The following is a 27,383-nucleotide window of genomic DNA, read 5'->3' as shown; positions in this document are numbered from 1 at the left end:
CTCGTTGCTCGTGCATTTGTCCATCCGTATTTTCGGTTTCTTACATCAAATTTTACCGCTTTGGGTTCCTCTTTCATACTCCATTTTGTTTCTTGGCAGTTGTCGTACCCAGATTTCTCTCACCTTATTCCTTGCCGCCATTTTGAATGGACTGATCAAGTGATCTGCTGGCCCGGTCTTGTCGTAATTTCATGATAGATAGCTGTTCCTACTGTAGACAATGTAGATAGCTGTTCCCATTGTAGACAGTGTAGATAGCTGTTCCTACTGTAGACAATGTAGATAGCTGTTCCTTTGGTAGACAATGTATATAGCTGTTCCTACTGTAGACAATGTAGATAGTTGTTCCCATTGTAGACAGTGTAGGTAGCTGTTTCCATTGTAGACACTGTAGATAGCTGTTCCCATTGTAGATAGTGTAGATAGCTGTTCCTACTGTAGACAGTGTATATAACTGTTCCTACTGTAGACAGTGTAGATAGTTGTTTCTATGTAGACAGTTCATTTTAGTGTACATGAGGTGTAGCTTACACTTTCCTCTTTAACTCATTTGCATATATTCGTGATAGCGTATCATGAAATTACGACCACCGGGACAGTGTAGATAGTTGTTTCTATGTAGACAGTTCATTTTAGTGTACATGAGGTGTAGCTTACACTTTCCTTTAACTCATTTGCATATATTCGTGATAGCGTATCATGAAATTACGACCCCCGGTCTTCTCCCGACCCGCCGCCATATTGAAAACCGAGAAGACCCTGGGAACGAGTTTGGGCTTTCAAAATTTTATACTCCACGGTTTTCCTACACAGTTTTTGCGGGATGTCCCTGATTATCTCACGCAAAAGATGAATCCTGAATTAATGTCATCCAGAGAAGGAGTTTGAGTTTGTCCAAAAGTTGGTGACTGTCGTTGACGAAGATGTCGTGGATCACTTTCTAATTCCAAACCCAACATGGATAAATTTCATCGAAATAAACCAGCCATTCGAATTAAAATCATCAGCATGGGTAATGCAGAGACAGGAAAGGTAGTGCATAGTGCTTCACGTGCGCAGTACGCGCATATTATACATTATTTTAAATGCCGTAAGTTATTAATTAATTTGAATTACTTTGTCGATTTCAGAGTTGTATCATCAAACGCTACTGTGAAAAACGATTTGTAAGCAAGTATATGACAACTATAGGAATTGACTATGGTGTAACAAAGTAAGTTGTTACTTGTTAATCCAACGCAAGCATGGTTAAAGACAAACTACATGTATATTGATTTCTTAAAAAAAGAACAGCTCGTTGGATAATGCCATTCCAGAGTTTTGATTGGCTTAGCTATCATGGTATATGGGCTATTATGTCATACTCAACAAATATCAGTAACCATACGCATACCTTATTGCCATTGTGGGTCGCTTCCTTCCTGTGTGTGTCTTTTTTTTCCAGATTCGATGCGAATTGAGCCATTATCAGTTCGTCTGTTGTCAAGTTACGGTTGTAGAAAAAGTTAATACCAAAGCTGAACTCTGAATTCTCAGGAGCCCACCAAATGGAGTCAAATATTCGTGGTTAAAATATTCCCACGGCCACAAATCCACCCTAGAATTGAAGGGCAAAGGTTTTCTTTCATTTCAATCTGCTAGCCATGCATTTGAAGCCCAGCTCGGACGACAAACAAAGACAAAGACTTGTTACCAAGCCGAACTCAACGGTTGCCGTGTAGTGTTCAAACTGAAACAGGATCTTTTTCTTCATTGTATAGACTTGTTTGGGACACTAACAGCTGCCTGACGTCACTGGCAAGGCTTTGGTTGTGCGGGTAGCAGATTGAAATGAAAGAAAAACCTCCTGCCCTTGAATTATATGGTGGATTTGTGGGCATGGGAATTTTTAACCTGGAATATTTGACTTCATTTGGTGGGCTCCTGAGAATCCAGGAGGGACTGATAATGGCTCACAATTTGCGACTAATCTGGAAAAAAAAAAAAACACACACACACAGGAATGAAGTGAACCACAATGGCAATAAGGTAAGGCTTTTTAAGGTAAGGATTTTTTTGTAAAATTATCAGTTCTCAGGTCTTTTATCAGGATTCCCATACAAATCCTTACATTGTATATTTTTGTTGTCTTTCCCTCACACTGAGCTTGGGGTGCCTGTGATGCCTGTTGCTCACACTTTCAGGTTACCAATACCCCTAGAGAGTTGCTTTTAATAACTAGAGCCGGGCAGTGAGATTGTTTAGGGAAAGAGATATGCATCAAGTCAAGTTTATCATGGGAGGCAATTTGTTTTCTCAATTTTCAGTATGATGACTTTTTTTTTTCTAGGGTTTCAATTGATGACAAAGAGGTTAAAGTGAATATATTTGACATGGCTGGACATCCAGTGTTTTACGAGGTAGAAATCAGTGTTTACTACATCTTGATTTCTTAGGCAGTCCAAAATCAGAGATAAACATGGACCTACATGTAACTTTGGAGACAGCCCTTACACTTGAATTATAGTTTATAATTACCTAGGTGGAAATCTTATTACTGTAAGATCTTACCAAGATTCTTAATAAGTTTCTTATTACGATCTTACTTTGTTTCTTAATTAAGAATCTTACAAGATCTTGTAAGAATAAAACTCAGTGCATCATACTCTGACATAGTGAGCTGGATAGACTTATGGAATTCTATGGTAGCTCAGCTCGCTTGGTATTCACAGTTGCCATGGCTACCTTAAAATCCTGCAGATCAGACAACAACTCACTGCATCTGAGCAAACAGACATAACAACTTGTGTGTGGGTTTGTTAGTGTCCCAATTAGCCAAATGTTGTGCTATGTGGCCTGTAGTGGATGGTACTTATCTGAGAAAGTTACGTAATTAATTAACTTCAGCTATTCAAGGATCTTGATTGCAAGTTGTTCCGCCTGGTTTTTAATGACTAACCTCTTTCCAACCCAGTGCGACGGCTGTACTGGGGAATATTGGCCCTAGCTGCATTGGCAGTCCGTACAAAAATTACTGAGAGCCAATAGTCCCCAGTACGGTTCCAGTAGCGAGTGAGGTTAGTAAGTCGTTTATTATATGGCATCATTAATCTTTGAGCAAATCTGGTCGCTTCCTCACTTGGTGAATGTTTGTAACCTTCATCCTCCATCAGCCAACATTTAATGTACAAAAGTAAATTCTGCTTGCTGTTAATAAATGTAATAATTTATTACATACTGTTGGGATAACAAATTAAATTCTGCTTTTCAAAAACGTTTTGTGTTTCGCTTTTAAACTTGAATTTCCAGGGAGAGAGAGGACAAAATATGGAAACAGACCATTTCCATGGTAATGGTCTGTACTGTAATTAAAGCACACCAACCAAAAACCAGCCACTCACAGTGCTCCATAAATAGCCTAAGAATTGCTTGCCATAATAGCAAATTAATTTAATTTTTCACTAATACCTGCAAGTTAATAATTGACCAGCTGTAATTTACAGAAGAAGTTAACTCCAAAATCCTTTTCTTTTTTTTTTTTTTCCGACAAGTAGAAAGGTCATAAGGAGAAAGTTTTTAGCCAAAATTTCAATCTTGAATACTAGCTGCATTCTAATTTTGTGAAATCCTTGTTAAAAATACACACATGCAGGTGGCCATCTTGGATTATATGTGACGTCATTGAGCTCAGCTGATCCTACTTTTCTCTCAGAAATGTGAACAACGTGAATGTGTCGTCCAACTGACCTATTTGAACAATTTATGTTGATGAACAAAAAGGCATGACTGGATTTATGAAGAGTAATCTCAAGAGCTTTGTGTGTTCAAGCTTCCTGCAAAACTTCAAGTTGAGCTAAATGAGATCACATATAATCTAAGATGGTGGCCTGCATGTGTGGATTTTTAACAAGGATTTCACAAGGGTAGAAAGCTATTTCAAGATTGAAATAAAACATATTTGTACTGTAGAGCAGCTTTAATGTAGAGAAGCAATTAGCAGACAGATTCCAAACATGTATAAACTGGTTTGGAACAATAGTAGCAAATAAAAAAATTAATGTAATATTGTGAGAATGATATAAACACATGAGAAATGAAAGAATGGTAGAACCAACTGGGAACTCGGAAAAATCCGAGCCCCATATGGGGCTCGGATTTTTCGGAGTTCCCAGTTGGTATATATTCTAATGTAATATTGGTAGCAAATTTTTAGTGGGCCTTGATATGGGCCTTTTTTCACTTGGCGACCATTTTGTGTCCCGAAAGACTGAATACTTTTGTCTTGCACCCCCTGTCAGAACTTGCTCCCGAACACATCAACTAGAGGCTCTGGGTACAAATTCTATTGTCTTTGACCAGCATGCCCGCCAGGGGACAAAGATCCATGTTTGCCCCTGAGCCAATTCCGATTGACAAGCAAAATCATGTTGTGTTAGACAGAGTAAAATCAATTGGTGTCACTTTTATGAGGGAATTGGTTTAAGGGGGTAATTAGTTTTTGAGTGGACCTAAATGTTGTTTAATCCCTTTACCCCTGAGACGTTCCCTACTAGTAACTACTGTAAGTGGGAAATCATTTCAGACAGGTGTTAGACACTAAGTAAACTCTATTTGTCATTTGTCACTCTGAGGAGGTTAAAGGGTTTAATCAAAAGGAGACATTATTATTTTAGTGCCTGGATTTACAATTGTGGGCTCGTGGGTTGTTTGAAGGGTACAAATGTAGATAGCACTATCCACTGGACAAAATCCTTATCCTGGGGATAAACACTGGCAATTTAACCAATTGAGTTTATATCCAGTGGACAGTGATTTATCTGGTGGATAGTGCTGTCCACCTTTCGAACAACTGGGCCCTGGACAGAATTTCCTGGGACCCCTTTATTGAATTCATGTTCATTCATTGTCAGGTTATGGGCTAAAGTGGTGAATTGGGATAGCTGATGGGGTGCAGGGAGGCTCTCTTTGTCCATCAAACTACTATTGATTCTTCTATTTTTTCCTATTTTTTATTACAAAGTTTCCTATTTTTTGAATCCTGAGTTTCCTATTTTCCTATTTTTCTGAACGAACGTGCCGCGGGACACCCTGCAACATTGAAATGGGGAGGGTGCACTGTGTCATAGATGGTCTAACACATGTTCATTTTAAACCATTTTAGCTCAAGTGTCCCAAGACCTTTGTCCAGGATTGTAGATGTTGTGAATTTAACCTTTTCACCCCAGAAGAGGCCCCCATTGACTAGTTAAGTTGTCTGTGTTAGACAGAGTAGCGTCTATAAGTGTTAATCGTAGGAAGGAGAGGGTTAAATAAAGTGAAACCTGGGGATTTAACCCCAAATAAAATCGCAAGATGTTTTGAATGGTCCCAATAACTTACAGAGTTATTATAATTATTACTATAATTATTATAATATTGATTTTCCCACATGCATTTGTAATTCCTTCAAGGTTCGCAATGAATTCTACAAGGATACCCAAGGTGCAATGCTGGTGTATGATGTTGGTAACCGGGAAAGTTTTGAATCATTGGACAGCTGGTTGGAAGAAATAAGGAGAGATATTGGCAATCCAACAGATTTAGAAGGGGTTGTCTTCACTGTCTGTGCGAACAAGGTGAAGTAGATATATTTCTTTTAAAACTTGTTAATAATTCATAAGGAATCGCTGGGGAAAAAACAAAAAAAAAAAAACAAAAACAAAAAAAACCTCAGGTATACTGTAGATGAGAACCGATTAAACAGTCTTCATTAGAATTTGTTATATAAAGAGTGCTAATAATGTACAGTTTGTTTTTCATTTATGTCTAAAACTTAATGTTCTCCTCTCACAATGGTCACTGTCTTAAATCTAGACACCATCTTGGCTCTTATCGAGATACAAGAGATGTTACCATGGAAATTTTATAATTTCACATGTGAAATTATAAATTAATCCTGAAATTTCGCGTCTAAATTAAGGAGTAATTTGTCACCCATGATATTATGTTGGTAATTTCTCTGAGGAATATGTTGAGAGATTAGGAAGGGTTTTGTTTTGCCTTCTCAGTGCAGAAGGGTGAATGATGACTACTCAGACTCTGGACTTCACTTTGCAGGTAGACTGTCGCAAACGAGTGGTAGAAGAAGCAGAAGGCCAATTATGGGCAAACAGCCACGGATTTTATTATTTTGAAACTTCAGCACAAACTGGTGAAGGGATTAATGACATGTTTCAAGTGAGTGTAACCACATGCAATTAATTTTCAATAATCTAAGCTACAGTACATGCAATAAACCATTTATGACTCCAGATCAGCCTCATTTTCCAGGCGAGTACAATAATGAGGCCCTCCCAGGGGGCAGGGGGTCCTTGTTCCCTTTAAATATTTGCTTGTGTTACCTTTTTCCCCAAATTACTTTCAAACTTTGAGGCCTAAAATTGGTCAAATTTGTTTTTGTTCCCTTGTTTCCTAAAATATTTTGACATTGTTGCACTGTTCGCCAGTTCAAATTAGCCATGTAACTCCTTTGTTCCCCAAATATCCTAGGATGGCCTCAATAATTTAACAACCATGCTTCGAGCAACCTGGGCCTAGTTGATTGAATACTAAACATCGTGAGATGAGCTTCTCACTTGGACTGACGTACAGTGTTCTTAAAGGGAACCCCTACCCCAATACTACAGAGTAAATTAAAGGAAATTATGTTTCTAAACAAATTTCTTTAAAAAAAAAGTGTTTGTATCAGGAAAACACCATCCTGAATAATTGTGACGTTTTACGGTTGCAAGCCCAATTGTTCTGACACAAAATTATAACAAGAGGGCAACCGTAGAGCGGTTTTTCGATTGAGTGTCGAAAGTAATTAGCGAATTGCTTTGGTTTTGCATTTACTTCACCCAGTGATTGGTTCAAAGTTCTCGCGCCATTTTTTCAACCAATCAGAAGTGAAACCAAAACCAATCGTGGTTTACGTGTGCACGTTTTCCCGCGCTTTGTATCGGCTACGACTGGAGTACTCGAACCGATGTCAGGTCATTTTCTTGATGTAGCGCGCCAAGTACGAAGAAGACGCTTACGCATATTAGTAAACATTTGCAGCAGCTTATGGTCTTCAAAATGTTCGAGACGTTTTGCTGGCTTCCTGTTTGAAAGATATTATTGATGATGTGGAATTCACGGCTCTTTATGGAGAAAACATTTCAAGAGGAGTATTTCCGTATTCGAAGTATGACAAATTTAACTTGGATGATCAGGATGAAGCTGAATGTCAAGTGGAGTTGAGATTCGACATATCTGATCTTGCTGTACTGCTTCATGCTTTGCGATTTCCCATTATTTTTTTTTTCTTAGAGAACTGCCTGTTCTGGAATGGAAGGCCTTTCTATTTAGTTAAAAAGGATTGCTTTTCCTTGTAGATACACTGAAATGGCACTGCGTTTTGGAAGAAATAGTGCTTTAGACTTTGTTTACCAGACACACCAACACCGTTTAAACTCTTGGAACCAACCGTTTTTAACTAGTAGGTTTTCAATGGGGCATGATACTTCAAGTAAGCAACATAATATTTCCTGATTAAAATTGCGGTGTCAGATGTCAATATTCCAAAGGGTCGGACACAATATGATGCTTTACTTGACGCAAAATAGGCTGAAAATTCTTCAAATTCTTTGTTAGACGACGCGTAGTGGTGGGTGAGTATCTCGTTATTTCATCTAGGGGTAGGTGAGTCTGCTGGTCTTTTGAGAACAAACTGGGAAATGTCGCTGATTTACTCCCCCAAAGATGATATGTGGTCGATATCCGAAATCATCGACATCGAGAGAAGGGTAAATCGCTTGTCTCGTTCTTAGCGGATCAGTCCGGCATTTTGATGTCGCTTTGCTGTGGAAGTTCACATTGGACGGACGGACGTACGGGCTGCACGACAATTTCGTGAAAGGTAAAGAATTGTCGCTACGTATGAAAGGGAAGTTTTGTATGAAACTTTGGAAGTTTTGTATGTTACATTGTACTTATGAAAGGGATGCTTTGGTCTATTTTGTCTATTTGGTCTATTTTGTTGCTTCTATTTTATGTGCCTACTTTACAACAACAAACACGTTTATGGCAATTAAATTACTATTTGAGCCTTTGGTTTACTCAAATTTGCCTTTGTCGCTTTTATTTTTCTTTGCTTTTAAGATTAGCAAATGGTCAAAGTGAAACCACTTCTTAGTTTCTTCTTTTTTGTGCTCGTACGTGCAAGACTTCGCACTAAGCTTTCGGTACCGCTCGTTTAATTTAAGGCTGTTGCCTAACAGGAGCCGAGTAGCCTGGGGCTGCCAGAGAATAGCTCTGGGCGCCTTAATTTTTCACAGCAACACCTTTCACTTCATATGTTGCCCAATACAGACATCTGTACGTGTATTTGCATGCACAGATAGATTGAAACACTGTTAATGGGTCTTTTCAAATGGTGGGACATTGTAATCATTCATGTTCACATTGGATTATATAACATGTAGTGTGTAAAATAGTGCTAATGTTTCAAAATCATTTTGCAACACAGCATTTGAAAAGTGTGGGGTAAAATTATGAAATATGTGTTACCATTGTATGCAATATTGTACAACAACAACAACAATAAAGTTTATTTGTACCACCCGTAAATAGGGATACACGAAATAAGTAATAGACTTACAATGCTCCCTAGAAAATAACTAAGAAGCTATTAAATCTAGCTAGGTGGCATTTTAGTGATAAGAAAATTTAACCATTCTATAGGAATGGTTATATTATACATATACAGCAGCACACAATCGACTTAACCGAAGCTTTATCATCATAACATCCATCAAAACTTATCTTTTTCACTGCTAGCTTGATGATGTTTTGTTTTCTGATTAGAAAATTACAATTTCAAGTTCAAGGGCTTATGGAATACTCAGACTCAACAAGTCCAATTTAGGTCTCATTGACCATGCCTAAACAATTCTAAGTATCAGTGGTGAGAAATAAGGGAGCTATTTTACTTCAGTTTATAACTGAAACATTAGTTGTAACTTTTTCAGTCAAAATCTACAGACAACTTCTTGTAATAAAGGTACAAACAAAATTTCAAACATTATGTATTAGTGACACTCTAGTTTACTCTTTATCCTTCTTTGAGGTGAAAAGCTATCGCTGTTGCTGCTGCTGTTGCATATTGTTCATCATCTGCTGCATTAGCATCATTTGCTGTTGTTGCTGCTGCTGGCTGTCTCTTTGCATTTGAATTTGCTTCTGCATATGCTCCATCAGTTATTTTCTTTTCTTCTGCTGAGCAAAGAAAGGAAAGGGTTTCCTTTCTTTGCTCTTCAAGCTGGAGCTCTTTCAACTTCAGATCTCGGTCTGTTTTTTTTTCCAGCCATGATCTCCTTGATCTAATCCTGCTGAATTTGATCAGACTGTGATCTTTTTTAATTGTGGCCCATTGTTTTCATTGCTCTTTACCTTATTTCGAGAGCCAATTCCTTTTCTGTACTGTTTTTTTCTTTAGCAACTTCGTCTTCTGCATTGGCTTACTTGTCCGATGCTTCACTTAAGTGAGCTAACTCTTTCAGTAGTAAATGGTATTCGCTCAGTTCGTCTTCGCTACTTTTTAGTTCTTCGGCATTTTTCGCCTTATACCTTCTTGAAATCAAAGTAAAACTGTCTCTAACACCTCCTGAACTGTCAGAATTGAAGAGGCAATAGCTTGCCATACATTCCCTCTTTCTCTGCTTCTTGCTTTGAATTGAAAACCCCTTTGAGCGCCCATTGCGTCTGATGAGTAAAATGTTCTTTTCTTACGTCCAGCTCATCGCAATTCTGACAATAAGTTCAAATATCTAGTATACAATACAAATCAATAGTAACACTAGTACTAGCTTTTTCGGTGTGTTTTCCATCGCTGAAGCGACCTAACTGAAGTCCACGTTCTAGGGAAGACCGCAAACTACTGGCTTCCACGTCCACAACGCGAGGCCAGAATCGCAGGAGGCGGGAATTTGACTGGGTACCAAGCTCTTTCACGGAGCTTGACGTCGCGTCTTCATGCTAAATCAGTCTATTCAAGATGGTAGCGCCTGCGAATGTTGAAAACAAAATTGGCGATCCTAAAAACTTATTTATTTCGGATACCAACGCTTATTTTGAAAAAAAAAAATTGACTGATCGCACGACTTGACTTTAAAGGTTATTTCTTGGATTTAAAGCTATTTTTGTTGAAGAGGAGATTCCTCTAAGACTTAAAAAGTGCTGTAGCTTCGATAGAGCTCTCGGAAGAAATTTTTATCGCTAAAAGCTAAGAAAGAGACTTGTGGCCATTTTTATAATTCACTTCTCTTTTTTAATTGACATGTCAACCCGCGAAAGCTCTATAGTTTGATTTTTGCCACAATTACTTGTTATCTCGCGATCAGATTGGCCAATTTGCCGTTGTCAATAAGAGTCTAGACAACGGCTCTCGCGTCCACGTGCCACGCAATGCCTTTTTTAGCTTTCAAATATGGATGACTCTAAAATAGCCAGTCAGAAACGCTTATTTTAAGAAATAAACCAATGAGATTGCGAGAAAGTTGTAGCCAACACTTGCTCTTTCTTTGTGTCACACTCTTGGTCACACTACAAGATGAACATTTTCCTTGACATTCAACGTTTGTGGTAGAAACAAATCGAATGTGGTTCCGCGTTGTCTGCACTCCTATCGACAACGATATTCGTCATCACAGTGGTCAAAATGTTGTGGACTCACGAGGTGCAGTTTAACCGAATGTCCATGGAAAACTGTAACGGTCCCGTAACAGAATATTTGATTTTTTATTGAAACAACCCCTTAGTTGAAAGACCGATAAAAATCCTGACACCAACTGAGCCAATCGGGCGGAGTCCCTCGAAAAACGCTAATTCATTCAACTAAGTACCGAATTCTCAATTTCTCAAATACGATAATACATCTCCCCACCCCCAACTTTTGCATAATCATTGTTTTCGCTTTCTCTTGGAATATACAGCTAAAAACAATGCCTAAACCTACCCCTATGAATCAAAACAATGCCTATGCAACTTTCTTGGGGGTAGACAAGATGTATTAAACTTAGTTTCCACTAGCGACATAAAGATCATAATCATAATCATAAGCAAGAACATAACGCTGTTATGTCGTTTATGTCTTAGTGGGAACGTCCAGAAACATAATCATAGGCGGTTCTATGATCAACATAATCATAATCATAAGAAAATGATCGACCATTTTCTTATGATTATGATTATGGCTTTGACTATGACTATGTCGCTTTTCTTTGCAGTGAGAACGCGAAAATCATAACGACATAATGAGAAACATAATGACGCAACGGGGTCATTGTGTTTTGGCCAATTAAAGTCTAGGACCAGTACTTTCGGGTCGGTTCATTTTCAAGTTGGCGGCCAGCTTCGAGGAAAGCATTACGTTTTTAGAGCGGCCGTCCCCACTAGAACATAAGAAGCTTATGTTTATGTTTATGATTATGATTATGCTTATGATCCTTATGTCGCCAGTGGGAACTAAGCTTTATGGAATTTCAGAAAGTAGAGAATACAGCTGTGGTTCCATTCGTTATCAGGCCAAAAAATGCGTTTTTTTTTTGTTTACTGCCCCCTTTCTCTCTCATTAAGACCCTGTTCAAATCTGTGCTGACAGCGATGGAAAACGGAGGCAGACCAGTAGGGATAAGTGCACCCACTACTGTTGGATACACCAAGGAACAAGCTGAAGCTATTCAGCGACTGAAAACAGCCAAGGATAACTACGCGAGGCTTGGACTCACGGCTGGAGCTAGCAGGTAAGAGTTATAACTGGCTCATATGATAAGCTTTTGATTGGTTGTCACCTATGATGAGGACAAACAGCTGACGTCATCGTCAAAAACTTTGAATTATCTATTGTATAAAAGAAATATATTTCATGTTGCCGTGCGTCTATTCAGTAATCTTAAGATCACAATCGCTAACGACTTGTGTGCCACTTTTTTTGTTTTTATCACATTTTGACGCCTGGCGCAGTGGTGAGAGGACTTACCTCCCACCAGTGTGGCCCTCGTTCGATTCCCAGACTCGGCTTCACATGTCTGGGTTGAGATTGCAGGTTCTCCACTCTGCTCCGAGAGGTTTTTCTTCGAGTACTCCAGTCTTCCACTCTTCTCAAAAACCAACCTACGATTGATTTCATTTCCTAATTAGTGTCCCACCGCTGAACACAGTTGACACTTATACAAAGTTCATCCTCATGATTTGTGATCTATTCTATTGATCACTGAAGAGACGCACCCCAACATGGAGTCTATTTGTTAAATAAAAGCACAGCTTTGAAGAAAATAAGGTACGATCGGCTAAGGTGAATCTCGATGAGATTCGCAGCGCAGACGCCCCGTTTCGGAGCGCTGGTTACCTTTGCGATCGACATTTTGACGCCGAAATCTAACGGGACTATTTTTTGACGAAACTGTGGTACGGCTGTATCTCGTCGTTAGTGAGTGAAGCACTGAAATTTGGTTGTATAATTCACCACTGTAAGCGCTCCTGCTTGGTCAGAGCGAGTTAAATGATTGTTAGACTGTGGCCGTGTTTTCACGAGCGATTTTTTAAGTCGCTTAGCGACTGACAACGGAAAATTCCTTTCCCAACTCGCTTAAAGTTAAGCGACTCGGCAAATTTCAATAGAATTTCCATTAAATTTAAGCCATTAAACCAGGTAGCTTAAGCAAGTTCAAATCGGAAATGCAACAGAAGTGCTATTTTTATTATTTTCAGTTATTATTGCATTGGCTGCTCTCATTTAATCTTACCCGTGAAAACACGTATCATTTTTAAGTCGTTTGACGAAGTCTGCGAACAAACCACTTTCAGGAATGTTAAGCGAGACAACGGCTGCTGTAAAAACGCGGCCTATGTGATTGATTAAGCCAATTAGAATCAATTATAGAAATTGGTCCATCTAAGAACATCAGTGACACACTCGCCGCGTGTCACGTTTTTGTTCTTACATTTCCACGTCATCTGTGATGAAGGTGAAGAGTGAAGTGAAGTGAAGTGAATATAATAGTCCCCCCCCTAGGGGCTTTTCAGGGCTAATTTAACACGCTATGCCGAGGAGTTTAGCCAGACTGCTTGTTACGCAGTTTACAATTATTTTACGAAGTGAAAGATGCCCCCCTCTAGATAGGTCAGACCACAATGCCAGGGACTACGTCTCCAACTCTTATCGAATAGTGAGTGGGTTCTTGCCAACATGGGTTATGAGACGGGGCCTCCGCTTTTTTTTTATTTGCTGTAATTCTGGTTTTAGCCTTTGTAGCAAGCGTTCCCGTGCGAAACAAAATAATAGTAATAATAATAATACATCCATCATCATCATTATCATCATCTTTTTAATAGATACTCAAAAATTAAAGCTCTTATGTAACTATTTACAAATCAGTGGACGTTGGTTTAAGTCCACTATAAAAATTATGACAAAATTCAATAAGATCAATCAAAATTCTACGAGTTAATACTCAAGGACTATAAATGGTCTTTCATTGCGCGCTTAAAAGTGGGAATTGATGGATTTAATTTAAACGAGATATCCAAGTCGTTCCAGATCTACACTGCCGCCTTGTAGGCGAACGATAGTTGACGGATACAGTTTTAAAAAATGGGCTTTCTAGGCTGTTTCGGTTGCGCGTCAATCTCTTGTGGATACTTGTTCTCTGCAAAATTGGTCAGAGCAGAGACATACTTGCGTTACATTGAATGCGTGTAACACAATTTAAACAATAAATAACCTGTAAGGTATAATTGCTTTTTAATTGGGAGTTAGTTAAGTTGACGCAAAAGAGAAGTTACATGGTCAGACTTCATCTTTGAGACAAAATTCTGTATTAACTAAAGTTTCTTGACATTAGAGACAGATGTAATCGACCGGACTGTGGAACGATCAAACATCGTAAAGATCACTTTCTTAGTAATAAAAAAAGGAGCTTTGAGAAAATTTACCGCATTTTTACTGCGCGAAAGGCCGATGGAGTTCCCCCGTCGTCCCCTCAATTTTCACGCAGAAAATGTGAGAAAAATCTTTCCAAAGCTCTTCTTTCGCCGAGGAATGCTTGACATGCAAGTTATCCCTTTTACTGTATTTATTTGCCTTTTTTTTTTCAGGGATGATATCAATCGCGCCTATCGCAAATTAGCGGTTTTGATACATCCGGACAAAAGCCTTGCTCCTGGATCGGAAGATGCTTTCAAAGCCCTGGTGAATGCGAGAGCGGCGCTTTTGCAGAATCATAGATAATATCAAAATATGAAGCAAGTGACGTGACGAGACACTTCTTCTTGTCAGGACTCTGAGTGGGACTGGAACTAGCATAGGATGGAGGCTATAATGCGGAAAAATAATTTGCCTCTGGAAATAGCCCATCTACCTCTGAAATGACGATTATGGACAGTTCCAATTTTTCTCTAACTTGACTATTATCGTCAATTTCGGGTAGTTAGCTCTTGATAGTGATTATGGGAAGTGAATATGAATATATGAATTTATAAAATCCGAACCCCAATGTCTGAACTCGCAGGACTCGAACCTGGAATGTTCGATTGATAACTATTTCACTTAAGCACTAGACTACCACATCGCTAACTGCCAGAACGTCATTTTTTAATATGTCGATATTTTTTTTCTTTTGAATGCCGCTGTAAAGTCAACGTGTATTAATAATCACCCACTAAGAAACAAGTTTAAAGAGGAGAAAGTGCCGGTTACCAAACCTCAAGAGAAAGCTAACCATTTTAAAACCACGCACTAGACTTAACCACTATTCAGCAATGATCTTATATATACTAATAGGGAAGATATCTGTTTACGAACATTACTTTGGTCAGAAAAAAGTAAAATCGTTCTCTGGTAAAAAGTTTTGAAAAACTATGAGCTTTCGACAGACTGAACTGCTGCCTTCAACGGATAAAAATGTGTGAAGCCTAAAAGCGAAAGAAATTTAAATATAACGAAAATTCGCATAAATTAAAGGATAAAAGCATGTGGTAGAAAGAATGTTTAAAATGCTAAGAAAATTAGTGTTTCTTTAAGAGAATGTGATACACTAATCTTTCTTAGCATTTTAAAGATTCTTTCTACTACATGCTTTTATCCTTTAATTTATGCGAATTTTTCGTTATATTTAAATTTCTTTCGCTTTTAGGCTTCACACATTTTTATCCGTTGAAAGCAGTTCAGTCTGTCGAAAGCTCATAGTTTTTCAAAACTTTTTACCAGAGAACGATTTTACTTTTTTCTTAGCATGAATCCTGGTAACGGATCTTCAACATTACTTTTGTCATTCCAATATGCCAACTACAGGAACAAAAGAACCTTTGTTTTCGACAGCCAATGAGGCTCTGATTGGCACATTAATGATAATAGGTGACGTCAACGATATCTTCGTTATTATTGTTGGTAAATAATCGGTACAATCTTAAGCCAGTTGATCTTTATTGGTTAAGTGCATAAAAACCTCCGGGTTCAAATTTCGTCCAGGAATGCATCTTTTACTTTTTATTTTTTTAATTTTTGTCTACTACCGCACATCCTGGAACAGAGTAATCTAAATTGACGATAACAGTCAATCCAGAGAAAATTAGGAATTTTCGATAATCGTCATTTCAGAGGTAGAGGACGTGTTGCAGAATGCCTCCGTATCAGCCTCGACTCGTTGCTCGTTCCAGTCCAACCGTGAAAATACGATTATGGCCTTTGTATTTGAACTTGTCGATCTTGTACCACAAATTTACAGAAGAAGTTGAACTACCCTCGAAATAGTAGTTTGAGATGTGAGTGATCCTCCACAACCCTTTTTTTCAAGGGAAACGTTTCTCTCTTTCCCTGAACTTTTTTGTGGTTGGAGCGAGTAAGAATGTATGTAATTAGGTTCGAAAACCGTTTGTCAATCGACGCGACAGGTACCAGCTAATCGACAGGGAAAGATGTTCGTATTTATATGCGTAATTATTTTTTCATTGCATATTTTCGGCTTCCTAAGGCATTTTTCAGTGGAATAGGGGAATATTTGTGCAAAGTTTCCCCCCGTTTAAATTAGTCAGTCAAGAAAAAAAGATACTGATTATTTAAATGTCTTTGCGTATTGAGCTACATCTGAAAATTTGAATGCGATATACCAGATAGTTTCCGAGCAATGCTGTGTTGGAAATTCGAAGTTTTACATATAATGTACAGGGTCATTAGCGCTTTTGCAGCCAATTTTGATGGCTAATAATTGGCTCGTTCTCAATGCTTAAAGGCACAAAATTGGCCCTTGTACAAAGTTTAACAAGTTCTTTTACCTTTTGAAGTCAATTTGTAAATAGTGTGGTGCTTTCTCTGAGTAAACTCGTATGTTAATAAAACCATGTAAACAATGACGTCAGTGATATTCCTCCACCCACTCTTGCTGGCACTGAACACTGAACTATCGACAGCAGCCAGAATGGCCGCCAATAAACGATTCTTTCATCATTGTTCAATTTAGCCTGGGTAGTCTATTTTTGGAGGTAGAATTCGTTTCCTTTTGCTCATGCGTGCTACCGATGCTCAGAAGATAAACAGAGATATACAGGATATTACGTGGCCACGTGGAGCTACGAAAATTTCTCTTCTCGTGTTGCGCGATTTTCATATAACCATAGAAACAGTGATCTTTTCACGTGTGAAAATGACATGTTATCTTCACGTGTGAAGATATCATGTTTTCGCGCGAAAGCTCACTTGGTATGTCATTGGTGTTTATATAATGAAAAAGATTAATTTGCCAGCCATTTTTGCATTTGGTCAATATCATTTGGTTAAAAAAAAACGTCGAGTGGTTGGTAATTCAATCCATGCATGGCCAGGTCTGAGGGGAAAAACTTTCATGCGTGTGTTGTGCAGCCAAAAAATATTCTTACAAATTTAAGGCCCATCCCTACCTGTGGTCTACCAAATCTGAGTCGTTTGCATAAAAACTATGCTCTTTTATTCAATAAAGCAAGGTTTTCTTAAAAATGGGAGTTCAGTGAGTTCATAGAGTCTTATAAATATTTCAATGATGTTTCAAGGTGTAGACAGGCCAAACACGACTCCAAGACCTAAGAGCTTTGCTCTAACGAGTAAATCTTTCAAAGACCTCCCTTTTCTATATTCAATAAGGGGAGGGTCTTTTAAAGATTTCTCTTAGTAAGGGCTGGTTTTGCATAAGATGCCGTTTGTTCACAAGAATATGTTTGAGATTAAGTAATGATGTGCGATATTTTGTAACAAACGGCAAAATTCTTCTGCGCGTTTTTTTTTAATTTTATTTTTATTTTTTAGAGCCGACATTCTTTCGTTAAAATCGACTTCAGATAGAGTCACGTTCAAAAGGTCATCTGGATATCCTCTGTGGCGTAATCTTTGTTTGAATAATGCGATGTGTTCTTCAAATTTCGCTTTTTAAGAGTTAGTTCTAAGAAGCCTTAGGGCTTTGCCTTTGATGAAGCCTTTCCTGACACCTGGAGGGAAGCAGGAGTTGAAGTCTCTTTCGGTTTAAAGTGCGTGCGCACATCAAGAATAGAGTGCATTTTGAATCGATCGCCCTGGGATACACATGTATCCAAGAATGTTATTTCATCAAGTTAAGCTCTGATCCTCGCAGTTATGAACGCAAGTTTTGCAACTGCGTAAAGAAACCTGAAAAATTCAGGACTTCAACCGGCTTTGAACCCGTTTGATCATTTCCGCAGTTCATCTATGATCCAGTTCATATATCATTTCATCGTTGATTCATTCCTCACGGGAACATTAGAACCCACAAATGACCGCTCCCAACGTCAATGGCTTCATAGCTCAGCTGGTTAGAGCGTCGCACCGGTATCGCGAGGTCACGGGTTGAAACCCCGTTGAAGTGTTGAATTTTTCAGGCTACTTTACCTAATTGCAAAAATTGCGTTCATAAATGCGAGGATCATAGCTTTACTTGATTTCATATCCGCAGTTCATATATGATCCATTTCATATATCATTTCATCAATGTTATTTCAGATTTTAGCTCCACCACGCAGTACACAACATGAGGAAAAACCATTAGGTTTATTTTGGCAGTTTAGACCGAGCACCAGTAACTATAACGATACGTTATACTACAACCTATTACAAGATCTAAGTATAAGGCATAAGACAAGAGACAGAGCTGAACGACAGTTTATACAACTACTACTGTCAGACGGAGGCCAGAAAAAACCCGCCGGAAAAAACCCCGTGGGGGAAAAAAGTCGGCAGGAAATCTGGGTAGGAACCATGGCTCAAACTCTAAATAGCCAATCCTACGAGGCTACAAATTTCAAACGCGTCTACCCGCGTTGACTAAAAGAACGTTCTACTTAAAAATATATCTAAGATCAAACGAGGTTCGGCCTAGAATGACTATCTCACGTGCTACAAACCTCTCACATAGTCCTCCTTGACAACCCATAATGCACTTTGACTGGACTAATTCCAGTCGCCACTGCTCCAGTGCCGCAGAAATATTTCATTTCGGGCTAATTAGTATACACTCAAACGCCAGAAATTCAATTATCTGAAATCCCAGCCGTGAATTTTATTGTAGGATGGAAGCTATTCGCAGCTCCGTGAAGTTGTTTATTGCTTTTTTGTTTATGTTTCCATAGAGAAAAGATGTCGTCATTGTATCTTTTCCAGTGGTTTGTAAGGGCTTTGGTTGATGGTATCTGTCTCAACTTTCGCTATGAAGATGTTAGCAAAAGATACTGCCGTTTTTTTTCCCATTGCGGTTCTGTGTGGTTTCCCCTTGAAATGGAAAAAAAATTTTCTTCCAAGATAAGTCTTAGCATTTAGGGAAGCGAGTGGGAATCGGAGGGCTGTTTTCATAAAATGTTTCGTATGTTCATAGAATGGCGATTCCTTCCTTCTTCCAACATGACTCTATCTGAAGTCAATTTTAGCGGAAGAATGTTGGCTCTACAAAATAAACAAAAAACGCGCAAAAGAATTTTGCCGTTTCTTACAAAATTTCACCCATCAGTGAACAAATTCCATCTTATACAAAACTATCCCTTACCAAGAGAATTTTTAAAACCCCTTCCTTATTTCATGTCCTTGGTTTTCATCCAAGTGATGAGACGACCACGTTGGTGTGCAAAACAATAGAAAATGGTTCCACAAGTCTTTGCATAAAAATAGAATCAAATTCCCAAAAGACATTTTACAGCATTGTTCTGTACACAAACATGGCCGCCGTGACGTCAGTTGAAAACCCTTCAATAGAAAAGGGAGGCCTTTGAAAGATGTACTCGTTAGAGCAAAACTCTGAGGTCTTTAAATATCCTCTCTTGACCAATAGGAGTTGTGTTTGGCCTGTCTACACCTTGATATTTTTCAATGGTGCATGGTTGGCATATGGTGGCCGCAAGGAATGGAATAGCCCAGGTGCTAGTCTCAAGCCCTACACACCTGTGCTGGCAATACACTGCACAATAGAAAACATTTTACAAAGAAGAAACCACTATCAAATGCAGGTTGCTCTTTAGTTGAGGTGTGTCCCACTCCCGAATGGAGGGGAAAAAAATCCTCCAGAGGATAATCTCCCAAAAAAATTATTGCGCACTGCTTTTCGACTGAAAAAAAAATCTGCCGTGGTGGTCAGTTAGGAAAAAATTCTTGCAACTGAGAAATCTTCCAAACCTCCTACCCCCACCCCACCCTCCCCTCCTCAAAAGTGAAGTGGTTCGGTTCCCCCCTAAGAAGCATAAGTGGTGGGACTTGTGACGTTTTCTTTCCTCGAAATGTGCATGATTTTACACTTTTTTACACTTATACTTTCAATTGTCATATTCTATCGCTGGGCCCAGTCTCCAAGATGTTGAATATCTTTTTGTAGAGTAGCATGGTCTTCGTGGGAGCGGGTCTGTCGATAGCAAGCACAATCGTCGGCAAATAGCCGTATCTCAGAGTTTATATTGTTCACTAAATCACAAATGAACACATTAAAAAGGATAGGGCCGAGCACAGTCCCTTGAGGGACGCCTGAGCTTACAGGACTTTATTCAGACTTGGCACCGTTAATCGAAACACGTTGGTGAAGATGGCATAAGAAGGCGTCAATCCAGCGGAGCGTGTTTCCATTTACACCGTAGAGAAAAAGTCTAGCTTTCAATCTTTAATGAGGCACGGTGTCGAAAGCCTTCGCAAAGTCCAATATGAACACGACCTCAATGGAGGTCGCCCAGTCGTGAATGACTATGTGCATAATTGGGTGACACAGCTGTGGTGTCTTTCAAAGGCATGCTGTCTTCAAGACAGCATCACAGAAGAGTATTAAGATGGCTTGCGTGGACATAAATTCTGTTCATTGTTGATTTTGGGTAGAGTAAACTTGGTTTGAAAACAATACTGAGCTCACCATATTGACTTGCACCTTATATACGAAGGTCTGCTGAATAATTGAAAAATTATTTGAAATACATAGATTCTGGAAAGGTACAGCACTTCGTCCCTCTGACTTTTTATTGTAATTGGGATTATTTACTATTCAGAAAGATCTTCCTGTTTTCCTTCACCGACTTGCAAGTGCTTCAATAATTTTTTAAAAAAGAGTGCTAACATGAGCAGCTGTCGTTTTGTGTCTGTAGAGAAAATTTCATTTAAAAAAAGGCCTGAGTTACCGTCATTTAAAGATGAACTTAACTGGTTTTCTCCATATTCGACAAAACAAGTTCCGCTTTATATATGTTTCCGTCGAATGGATCATTTGCGGTTAATGAACAGCAAAATTAAAGTGTATTATGTATTGGGGGATCGGCGTTTTCCGGAAGTGTCTCTGACGCCTTTTACCCAATAAAAGCAACTGTTGACAAGTCTTGAAAAGACCCGACAGTATTAGCTTTTCAAAGGCGAGTTTGTTTTAGATATGAAAAATAGGAATTTTACGATTATAATAACCTTCCGAGTTCCCTTCAATTCTTGTATTGGACTAATTACTCGTGGCCACAACAGAGTAGAGCTTGTATTGGAGCCCACTTTCGAAAATTTAAAATTCAGTTGTAAACAAAAGGCATCATCTCGAGGCTCTGGGCAATAAACTCATACAAATCGTTATATTTATTTCCCAGAACCTCGAGATGATGGGTTTTGTTTAGGACTGAATTTTAATATATCGAAAGTGGGCTCCAAGACAAGCCCTGCTCTGTTGTAGCTACGCACAATTAGTTCAATACAAGAATTGAAGGGAACTCGGAAGGTTATTATAATACAATATACAGTATATGGCATAAGGGATAGGCTCCAAGACCACCCGGAGATATCGTGTTAAAATATCGACTCTTTGGTTGAAAGCCACAGCTGCACGTCGACGGATAGTCTGGCATACGCATACACCCCTTACGCCGTACGAATCATGCAGCAAGTGCACAAAATCCTCCAAGGCAGAGCCCACTTGCAAAGGAGGACAAGATGTTAAATCATTAGTGCCTAGTTGCACAATAACTATATCTGGGCGAAACGAGTGAAGGATGTGTAGATCGAACTTGACCGTTTTAGCGATTGTGCGCCCCCCAATTCCATGCCAGCTAATGAGGGCGGACGCCGACAAATGGAACGTTAAATCCAAATGCCCAGAGTCACTTTCAATGAAATCATGTAAGCGACGAATAAACGAATGGCCTAGAATTAAAACGCGAGGTGTACCCATATTAGACTACCCGTCGGAAGAGCTCCGGAATTAAGGGAAAAGAAATCAAAGTGAATGAACTCTAGAAATAATGCAAGACAAAATAACAAAGGAACTAAAGGGAACTTGCCTGAAAGAACAATACAACTGAACGCTAAAAGGCAGAGAAGTTCTTCTTGCGATGATGGCAATAGTAGAAAGGGGCCGCGTGTACGAGATAGCCGACCTTTTGTACTTAACTTTAACACGCGCCCATTTTTCATTGGACAGGAGACCTCCATAGTTGCCAGATTAGAGCACAACCCGCAAACTGATAAGACAACCGGCGGAAATGCCTCGCGATAAAATAACATTATGCTTTCGGTCAACGGCATAATGTTTGTTTTTAAAATTCATCTTTTTAACCTTCACATCATTGACTGATGAAGTCCGGTTGAAAACGGACGAAATATTTCATAAGTTTTAACTTTTAGCTCCGAGTTTGTAAAACTTTTTTAACTTTTAATATATAGGGTGTTTTAAGATGGCTCTTTTGTTGCCATGGTAACCCATTACGTTACCTTAATAAGTGCATCTCTTTAAGCATCTTTTGGTGTTTCATATGGCATTATAACATCACTATTAAGTAAAGATTTATTTCTTCCAAGTAGTACAGTTTGTTGAAAGTGCTAAAACTGGTTTGAGCCTCCTTAAGTCCATTTCCTTTCAAATTGATGTGGTATTCCCTCAATTCTTTGTTTTTATACACCATTTTACAGTTCTGAGCTCCGTTACCAGGCCTTTGAATTAGAGCAGGCTGAACATGACCTTGTTCTGATGCAAACCTAATTGCTTTTTTTATGTACATCACGTTGTTGTAGTTGTTTGATACGTGCTGGAATAACGAAGAGATGTCCGCGAACAAGACATAAATGAAAATACCTCCAAGTACGATATAAGGCACGCAATAAAAGTGTGACAACAAGCAGTTACCCTTTCTCACTATTATTTAATTAGTTTTACATTTTACGGTTACTTCGCTTAAAGCTTAAGTTAATTAAGCAGTACGTAAAGCAGGTTTACTGTCTTCATGGCCATACAGGTATTGATCTTGATTAACTTCGAACTCCAAGTTCCACTGACCAGAGACAAAAATCTTGACTTTTTTGATTCACTGGATTCTTTCCACTCACTGGATTTTCTTTATGGATAAACTCTTACGGGAGACTTTATAATAAACTCTGAACTCTTTGTCTTCTTCCCTTTTCAGCCATCGTCTCTTTCTTCTCTTTCTTCTCTTCGGTTGATTATAGCTTCCTCATAGTATAGCATCCATAGCATTAGTTGAATCACAGCCAGCCACGAGGGCAAGAACCCGGGCAGAAGAGCCTTCTTTTATACTTTTACTCTAATCATCTAGAATGTTCTGTTGCGATATATAGTGTATAATAATTACAAGGTGTACTATTTGTGGAAACTGCTGAGTCAAATTAAAGAAATTTCTGGAATATAACGGAAATGTTATGGAATTGCATGACAGATAAACGAAAAGTAATTCTGATCCTCATAACATAGTGCTAACGAGATTTATGTACATTGGTTCAGCTTAGCAAAATTGTTTGAAAAGCTGACTACTTCTCAAATTCTAGGCCGTGGTTCGTGCTATTGTTCGCCTAGAAACATTCTGTGATCATTGGAAAGTCTACGTATTGCAGTTAGGCCATTTTCCCAACGCGTTCTCCTTTTGCAGAAGCTCCTAGATATAGAACATAATATGCCTACAAAATAGGTATTTTATCTCTGGCCTCACCTTAGCCAAATCATCTGAAAAGGCCAGTATTTATCTAATTATATGCTTTTTTTTTCCGCGCTGTCTTCGAATAGTATCATTCCAGAGTCATTGTGGTGTTACTGCGTAACAATTTGTTCACAATCCTAACGTGGGAGTTGTTTAGCTGTTATTAGTTTGCTACAAAAGCGGCCATTTTTGCCTTCGTACCACCTAACTCTCCAAAGGGGGGAAAAATGGCAAAATTTTTTATGGCAAATTTCTAGAGGCTAAAAAGACAAGTCCGCTAATGCCATAATTAGTGTGGAATGAAAGCTTAGGTATTGCAATTCTTGTGTCTGAAAAAAAGCCGCTTGAAAAAAGGCCTAGAATTAGTTTTAGATTTCATTGTAGATTTTGTCTATGCAAATCACTGCTAAGAAAAGCCTAGAATTAGAGAAATGGGTAGTTTTCGTATTATCGAAATGGCTGATTTTCAACATTTTCGACAACTTCAGAAATCGTAGTCAGGCATTTACCTAATTTTAGGCTTTTGTAAAAGTGGTGTTTTGCATAGACAAAATCTAGAACACCCACCTTCAATCCATACAAACTTGGGTTTTAGACGACTTGTATTTTCTGTATTTTTAGCCTCTGAACGTTTTCCTGAAAAATCAGCCATTTTTCGTTTCAGTGGGTCGCCATTTGCAGAGTCGCGTAAAATCAGCATTTTTCGACATGTACAAAAAAAAAAAGGCCATTTATCTGATCTTTGGCCTTTTCAAGCGGTTTTTCAATAGACAATATCTACAACACCAAGATTTCAATATTTTTCGCGCGTTGTTAGGGAAGTGAAATGTTACCTCCGGTGACTGACGTCATCATACAGTGGGCTTACCAGAAAACCCATTCACAAGCAAAAATCGCCGCACGAACTGTTGTTTGCATCGAAGGTTTTTCCTCGCGCTTCCTTGCGCTCGTTCTCAACTGCGCATGCGTAAACGAACTGACTTCCGGTTTGAGAAAAACCTAAATTTCCGGTGGTCTCTAAGTTGAATTAATTTTTTTTCATATGGCACGTTTCACCTCCAAATACAGAATATAGGTAAGCATTGATTTTTTCAAATCATCTTTTTTGAAAAATTTATGGGTATTTTAGTATAGTTTATCTCTCTTTATTTCAAAATAAAAAGAAAACCATGCTTGGCTGGATGCAAAAACGAATACAAATTTTGAAACCACTGATTAAATACCCAAATTGTGTAGCACGTAGACAAATTTCGAGTTTTCTTTTATTGGTCACGTGACCACGGGCGTGGCATGATGACGTCATATTTATGGTCATTGGTTTACAAAAGTTGCAAACTGACCAAAACAGTGCCAAATTCTCTCAAATTAGTTAGCTATTACATCCTTAGCAACGCACCCCAAAAAATACGTCAGTAGGCCCTTAACCAAACGAATTTTGTTTTTTTTATTTGATAGTTAAGCTGACCCATATGCCGATGCCATGGCAACATAAATAGATATAAACAGGCCTCTAAAATCGGTTTTGTTTGTTTTCAGAAAATCTGTTCATTGGATTTTCTTTGTAATTTGCATGCAACATGCTTGTAACCAAGCTAACAAGTTAACAGTATTTTAATAATTAGCAAGAACGCGGGCAAAAACTGTGTTCGGCTACCTTAACCCTTGGAACTTTGAGAAAATTTACCGCATTTTTGCTGCGCGAATGGCCGATGGAGTTTCCCCGTCGTCCCCTCAATTTTCACGCGGAAAATGTGAGAAAAATCTTTCCAAAGCTCTTCTTTCACCGAAGAATGCTTGACATGCAAGTTATCCCTTTTACTGTATTTATTTGCCTTTTTTTTTTTCAGGGACGATATCAATCGCGCCTATCGCAAGTTAGCGGTTTTGATACATCCGGACAAAAGCCTTGACCCTGGATCGGAAGATGCTTTCAAAGCCCTGGTGAACGCGAGAGCAGCGCTTTTGCAGAATCATAGATAATATCAAAATATGAAGCAAGTGACGTGACGAGACACTTCTTCTTGTCAGGACTCTGAGTGGGACTGGAACTAGCATAGGATGGAGGCTATAATGCGGAAAAATAATTTGCCTCTGGAAATAGCCCATCTACCTCTGAAATGACGATTATGGACAGTTTTTCTCTAAATTGACTATTATCGTCAATTTCGGGCGCCTAGCTCTTGATAGTGATTGTGGGAAGTGAATATGAATATACGAATTTATAAAATCCGAACCCCAATGTCTGAACTCGCAGGACTCGAACCTGGAATGTTCGATTGATAACTATTTCACTTAAGCACTAGACTACCACATCGCTAACTGCCAGAACGTTATTTTTTAATATGTCGATATATTTTTCTCTTGAATGCCGCTGTAAAGTCAACGTGTATTAATAATCACCCACTAAGGAACAAGTTTAAAGAGGAGAAAGTGCCGGTTACCAAACTTCAAGAGAAGCTAACCATTTTAAAACCACGCACTAGACTTAACCACTATTCAGCAATGATCTTATATAGACTAATAGGGAAGATATCTGTTTACAAACATCATTTTTGTCATTCCAATATGCCAACTACAGGAAAAAAGAACCTTTGTTTTCGACAGCCAATGAAGCTCTGATTGGCACATTAATGATAATAGGGGACGTCAACGATATCCTCGTTATTATTGTTGGTAAATAATCGGTACAATCGTAAGCCAGTTGATCTTTATTGGTTAAGTGCATAAAAACCTCCGGGTTCAAATTCCGTCCAGGAATGCATCTTTTACTTTTTATTTTTTTAATTTTTGTCTACTACCGCACGTCCTGGAACAGAGTAATCTAAATTGACGATAACAGTCAATCCAGAGAAAGTTAGGAATTTTCGATAATCGTCATTTCAGAGGTAGAGGACGTGTTGCAGAATGCCTCCGTATCAGCCTCGACTCGTTGCTCGTTCCAGTCCAACCGTTAAAATACGATTATGGCCTTTGTATTTGAACTTGTCGATCTTGTACCACAAATTTACAAAAGAAGTTGAACTACCCTCGAAATAGTAGTTTGAGATGTGAGTGATCCTCCACAACCCTTTCTTTCAAGGAGAAAGTTTCTGTCTTTCCCTAAACATTTTTGTGGTTGGAGCGAGTAAGAATGTATGTAATTAGGTTCGAAAACCGTTTGTCAATCGACGCGACAGGTACCAGCTAATCGACAGGGAAAGATGTTCGTATTTATATGCGTAATTATTTTTTCATTGCATATTTTCGGCTTTCTAAGGCATTTTTCAGTTGAATAGGGGAATATTTGTGTAAAGTTTCCCCCCGTTTAAATTAGTCAGGCGAGCAACAAGTTTCCGATTATTTAAATGTCTTTGCGTATTGAGCTACATCTGAAAATTTGAATGCGATATACCAGATAGTTTCCGAGCAATGCTGTGTTGGAAATTCGAATTTTTACAAATAATGTACAGGGTCATTAGCGCTTTTGCCGCCGGTTTTGATGGCTAATTATTAGCTCGTTCTCGATGCTAAAAGGCACAAAATTGGCCCTTGTACAAACTTTAACAAGTTCTTTTACCTTTTGAAGTCAATTTGTAAATAGTGTGGTGCCTTCTCTGAGTAAACTCGTATGTTAATAAAACCATGCAAACAATGACGTCAGCGAAGATTCCTCCACCCACTCTTGCCGGCACTGAACTATCGACCGACAGCAAGAATGGCCGCCAATAAACGATTCTTTCATCATTGTTCAATTAAGCCTGAGTAGTCTATTTTTGGAGCTAGAATTCGTTTCCTTTTGCTCATGCTACCGATGCTCAGAAGATAAACAGAGATATACAGGATATTACATGACCGCTTGGAGCTACGAAACTTTCTCTTCTCGTGTTGCGCGTTTTTCATATAACCATAGAAACAGTGATCTTTTCACGTGTGAAAATGACATGTTATCTTCACGTATGAAG

The 27,383-nt window shown here is 38.7% G+C and overlaps 1 protein-coding gene across 2 annotated transcripts; it reads left to right on the top strand.

The window, feature by feature from the left end:
* The first annotated feature begins 787 nt into the window (after window positions 1-787).
* LOC138032795 (dnaJ homolog subfamily C member 27-like) lies at window positions 788-27,076 on the top strand. Of its 2 annotated transcripts, none has more exons than XM_068880525.1 (7): window positions 788-1,032; window positions 1,131-1,213; window positions 2,330-2,399; window positions 5,430-5,594; window positions 6,076-6,195; window positions 11,617-11,783; window positions 25,290-27,076. In XM_068880525.1, exons 1-7 carry the CDS (start codon window positions 958-960, stop codon window positions 25,420-25,422), a joined length of 813 nt encoding a protein of 270 aa, XP_068736626.1. In that variant the 5' UTR covers window positions 788-957; the 3' UTR covers window positions 25,423-27,076. The 2 variants fall into 2 exon arrangements, with proteins under 2 accessions (XP_068736626.1, XP_068736625.1); XM_068880524.1 differs by lacking the exon at window positions 25,290-27,076 and adding an exon at window positions 14,137-14,921.
* Window positions 27,077-27,383: the final 307 nt, after the last annotated feature.

Source organism: Montipora capricornis, chromosome 14 (assembly GCF_036669925.1).
Source record: "Montipora capricornis isolate CH-2021 chromosome 14, ASM3666992v2, whole genome shotgun sequence".
Lineage (NCBI taxonomy): Eukaryota > Metazoa > Cnidaria > Anthozoa > Scleractinia > Acroporidae > Montipora > Montipora capricornis.
The sequence above is the reverse complement of the archived record's forward strand: the minus strand, read 5'-3'. Positions and strand labels throughout refer to the sequence as shown.

Coding starts and splice junctions, on each gene's coding strand:
- LOC138032795 (XM_068880525.1), top strand. CDS start 958: ATGGATAAATTTCATCGAAATAAACCAGCCATTCGAATTAAAATCATC. Junction 1,033..1,130: donor GTAATGCAGAGACAGGAAAG/GTAGTGCATAGT, acceptor TGTCGATTTCAG/AGTTGTATCATCAAACGCTA. Junction 6,196..11,616: donor GGATTAATGACATGTTTCAA/GTGAGTGTAACC, acceptor TCTCTCATTAAG/ACCCTGTTCAAATCTGTGCT.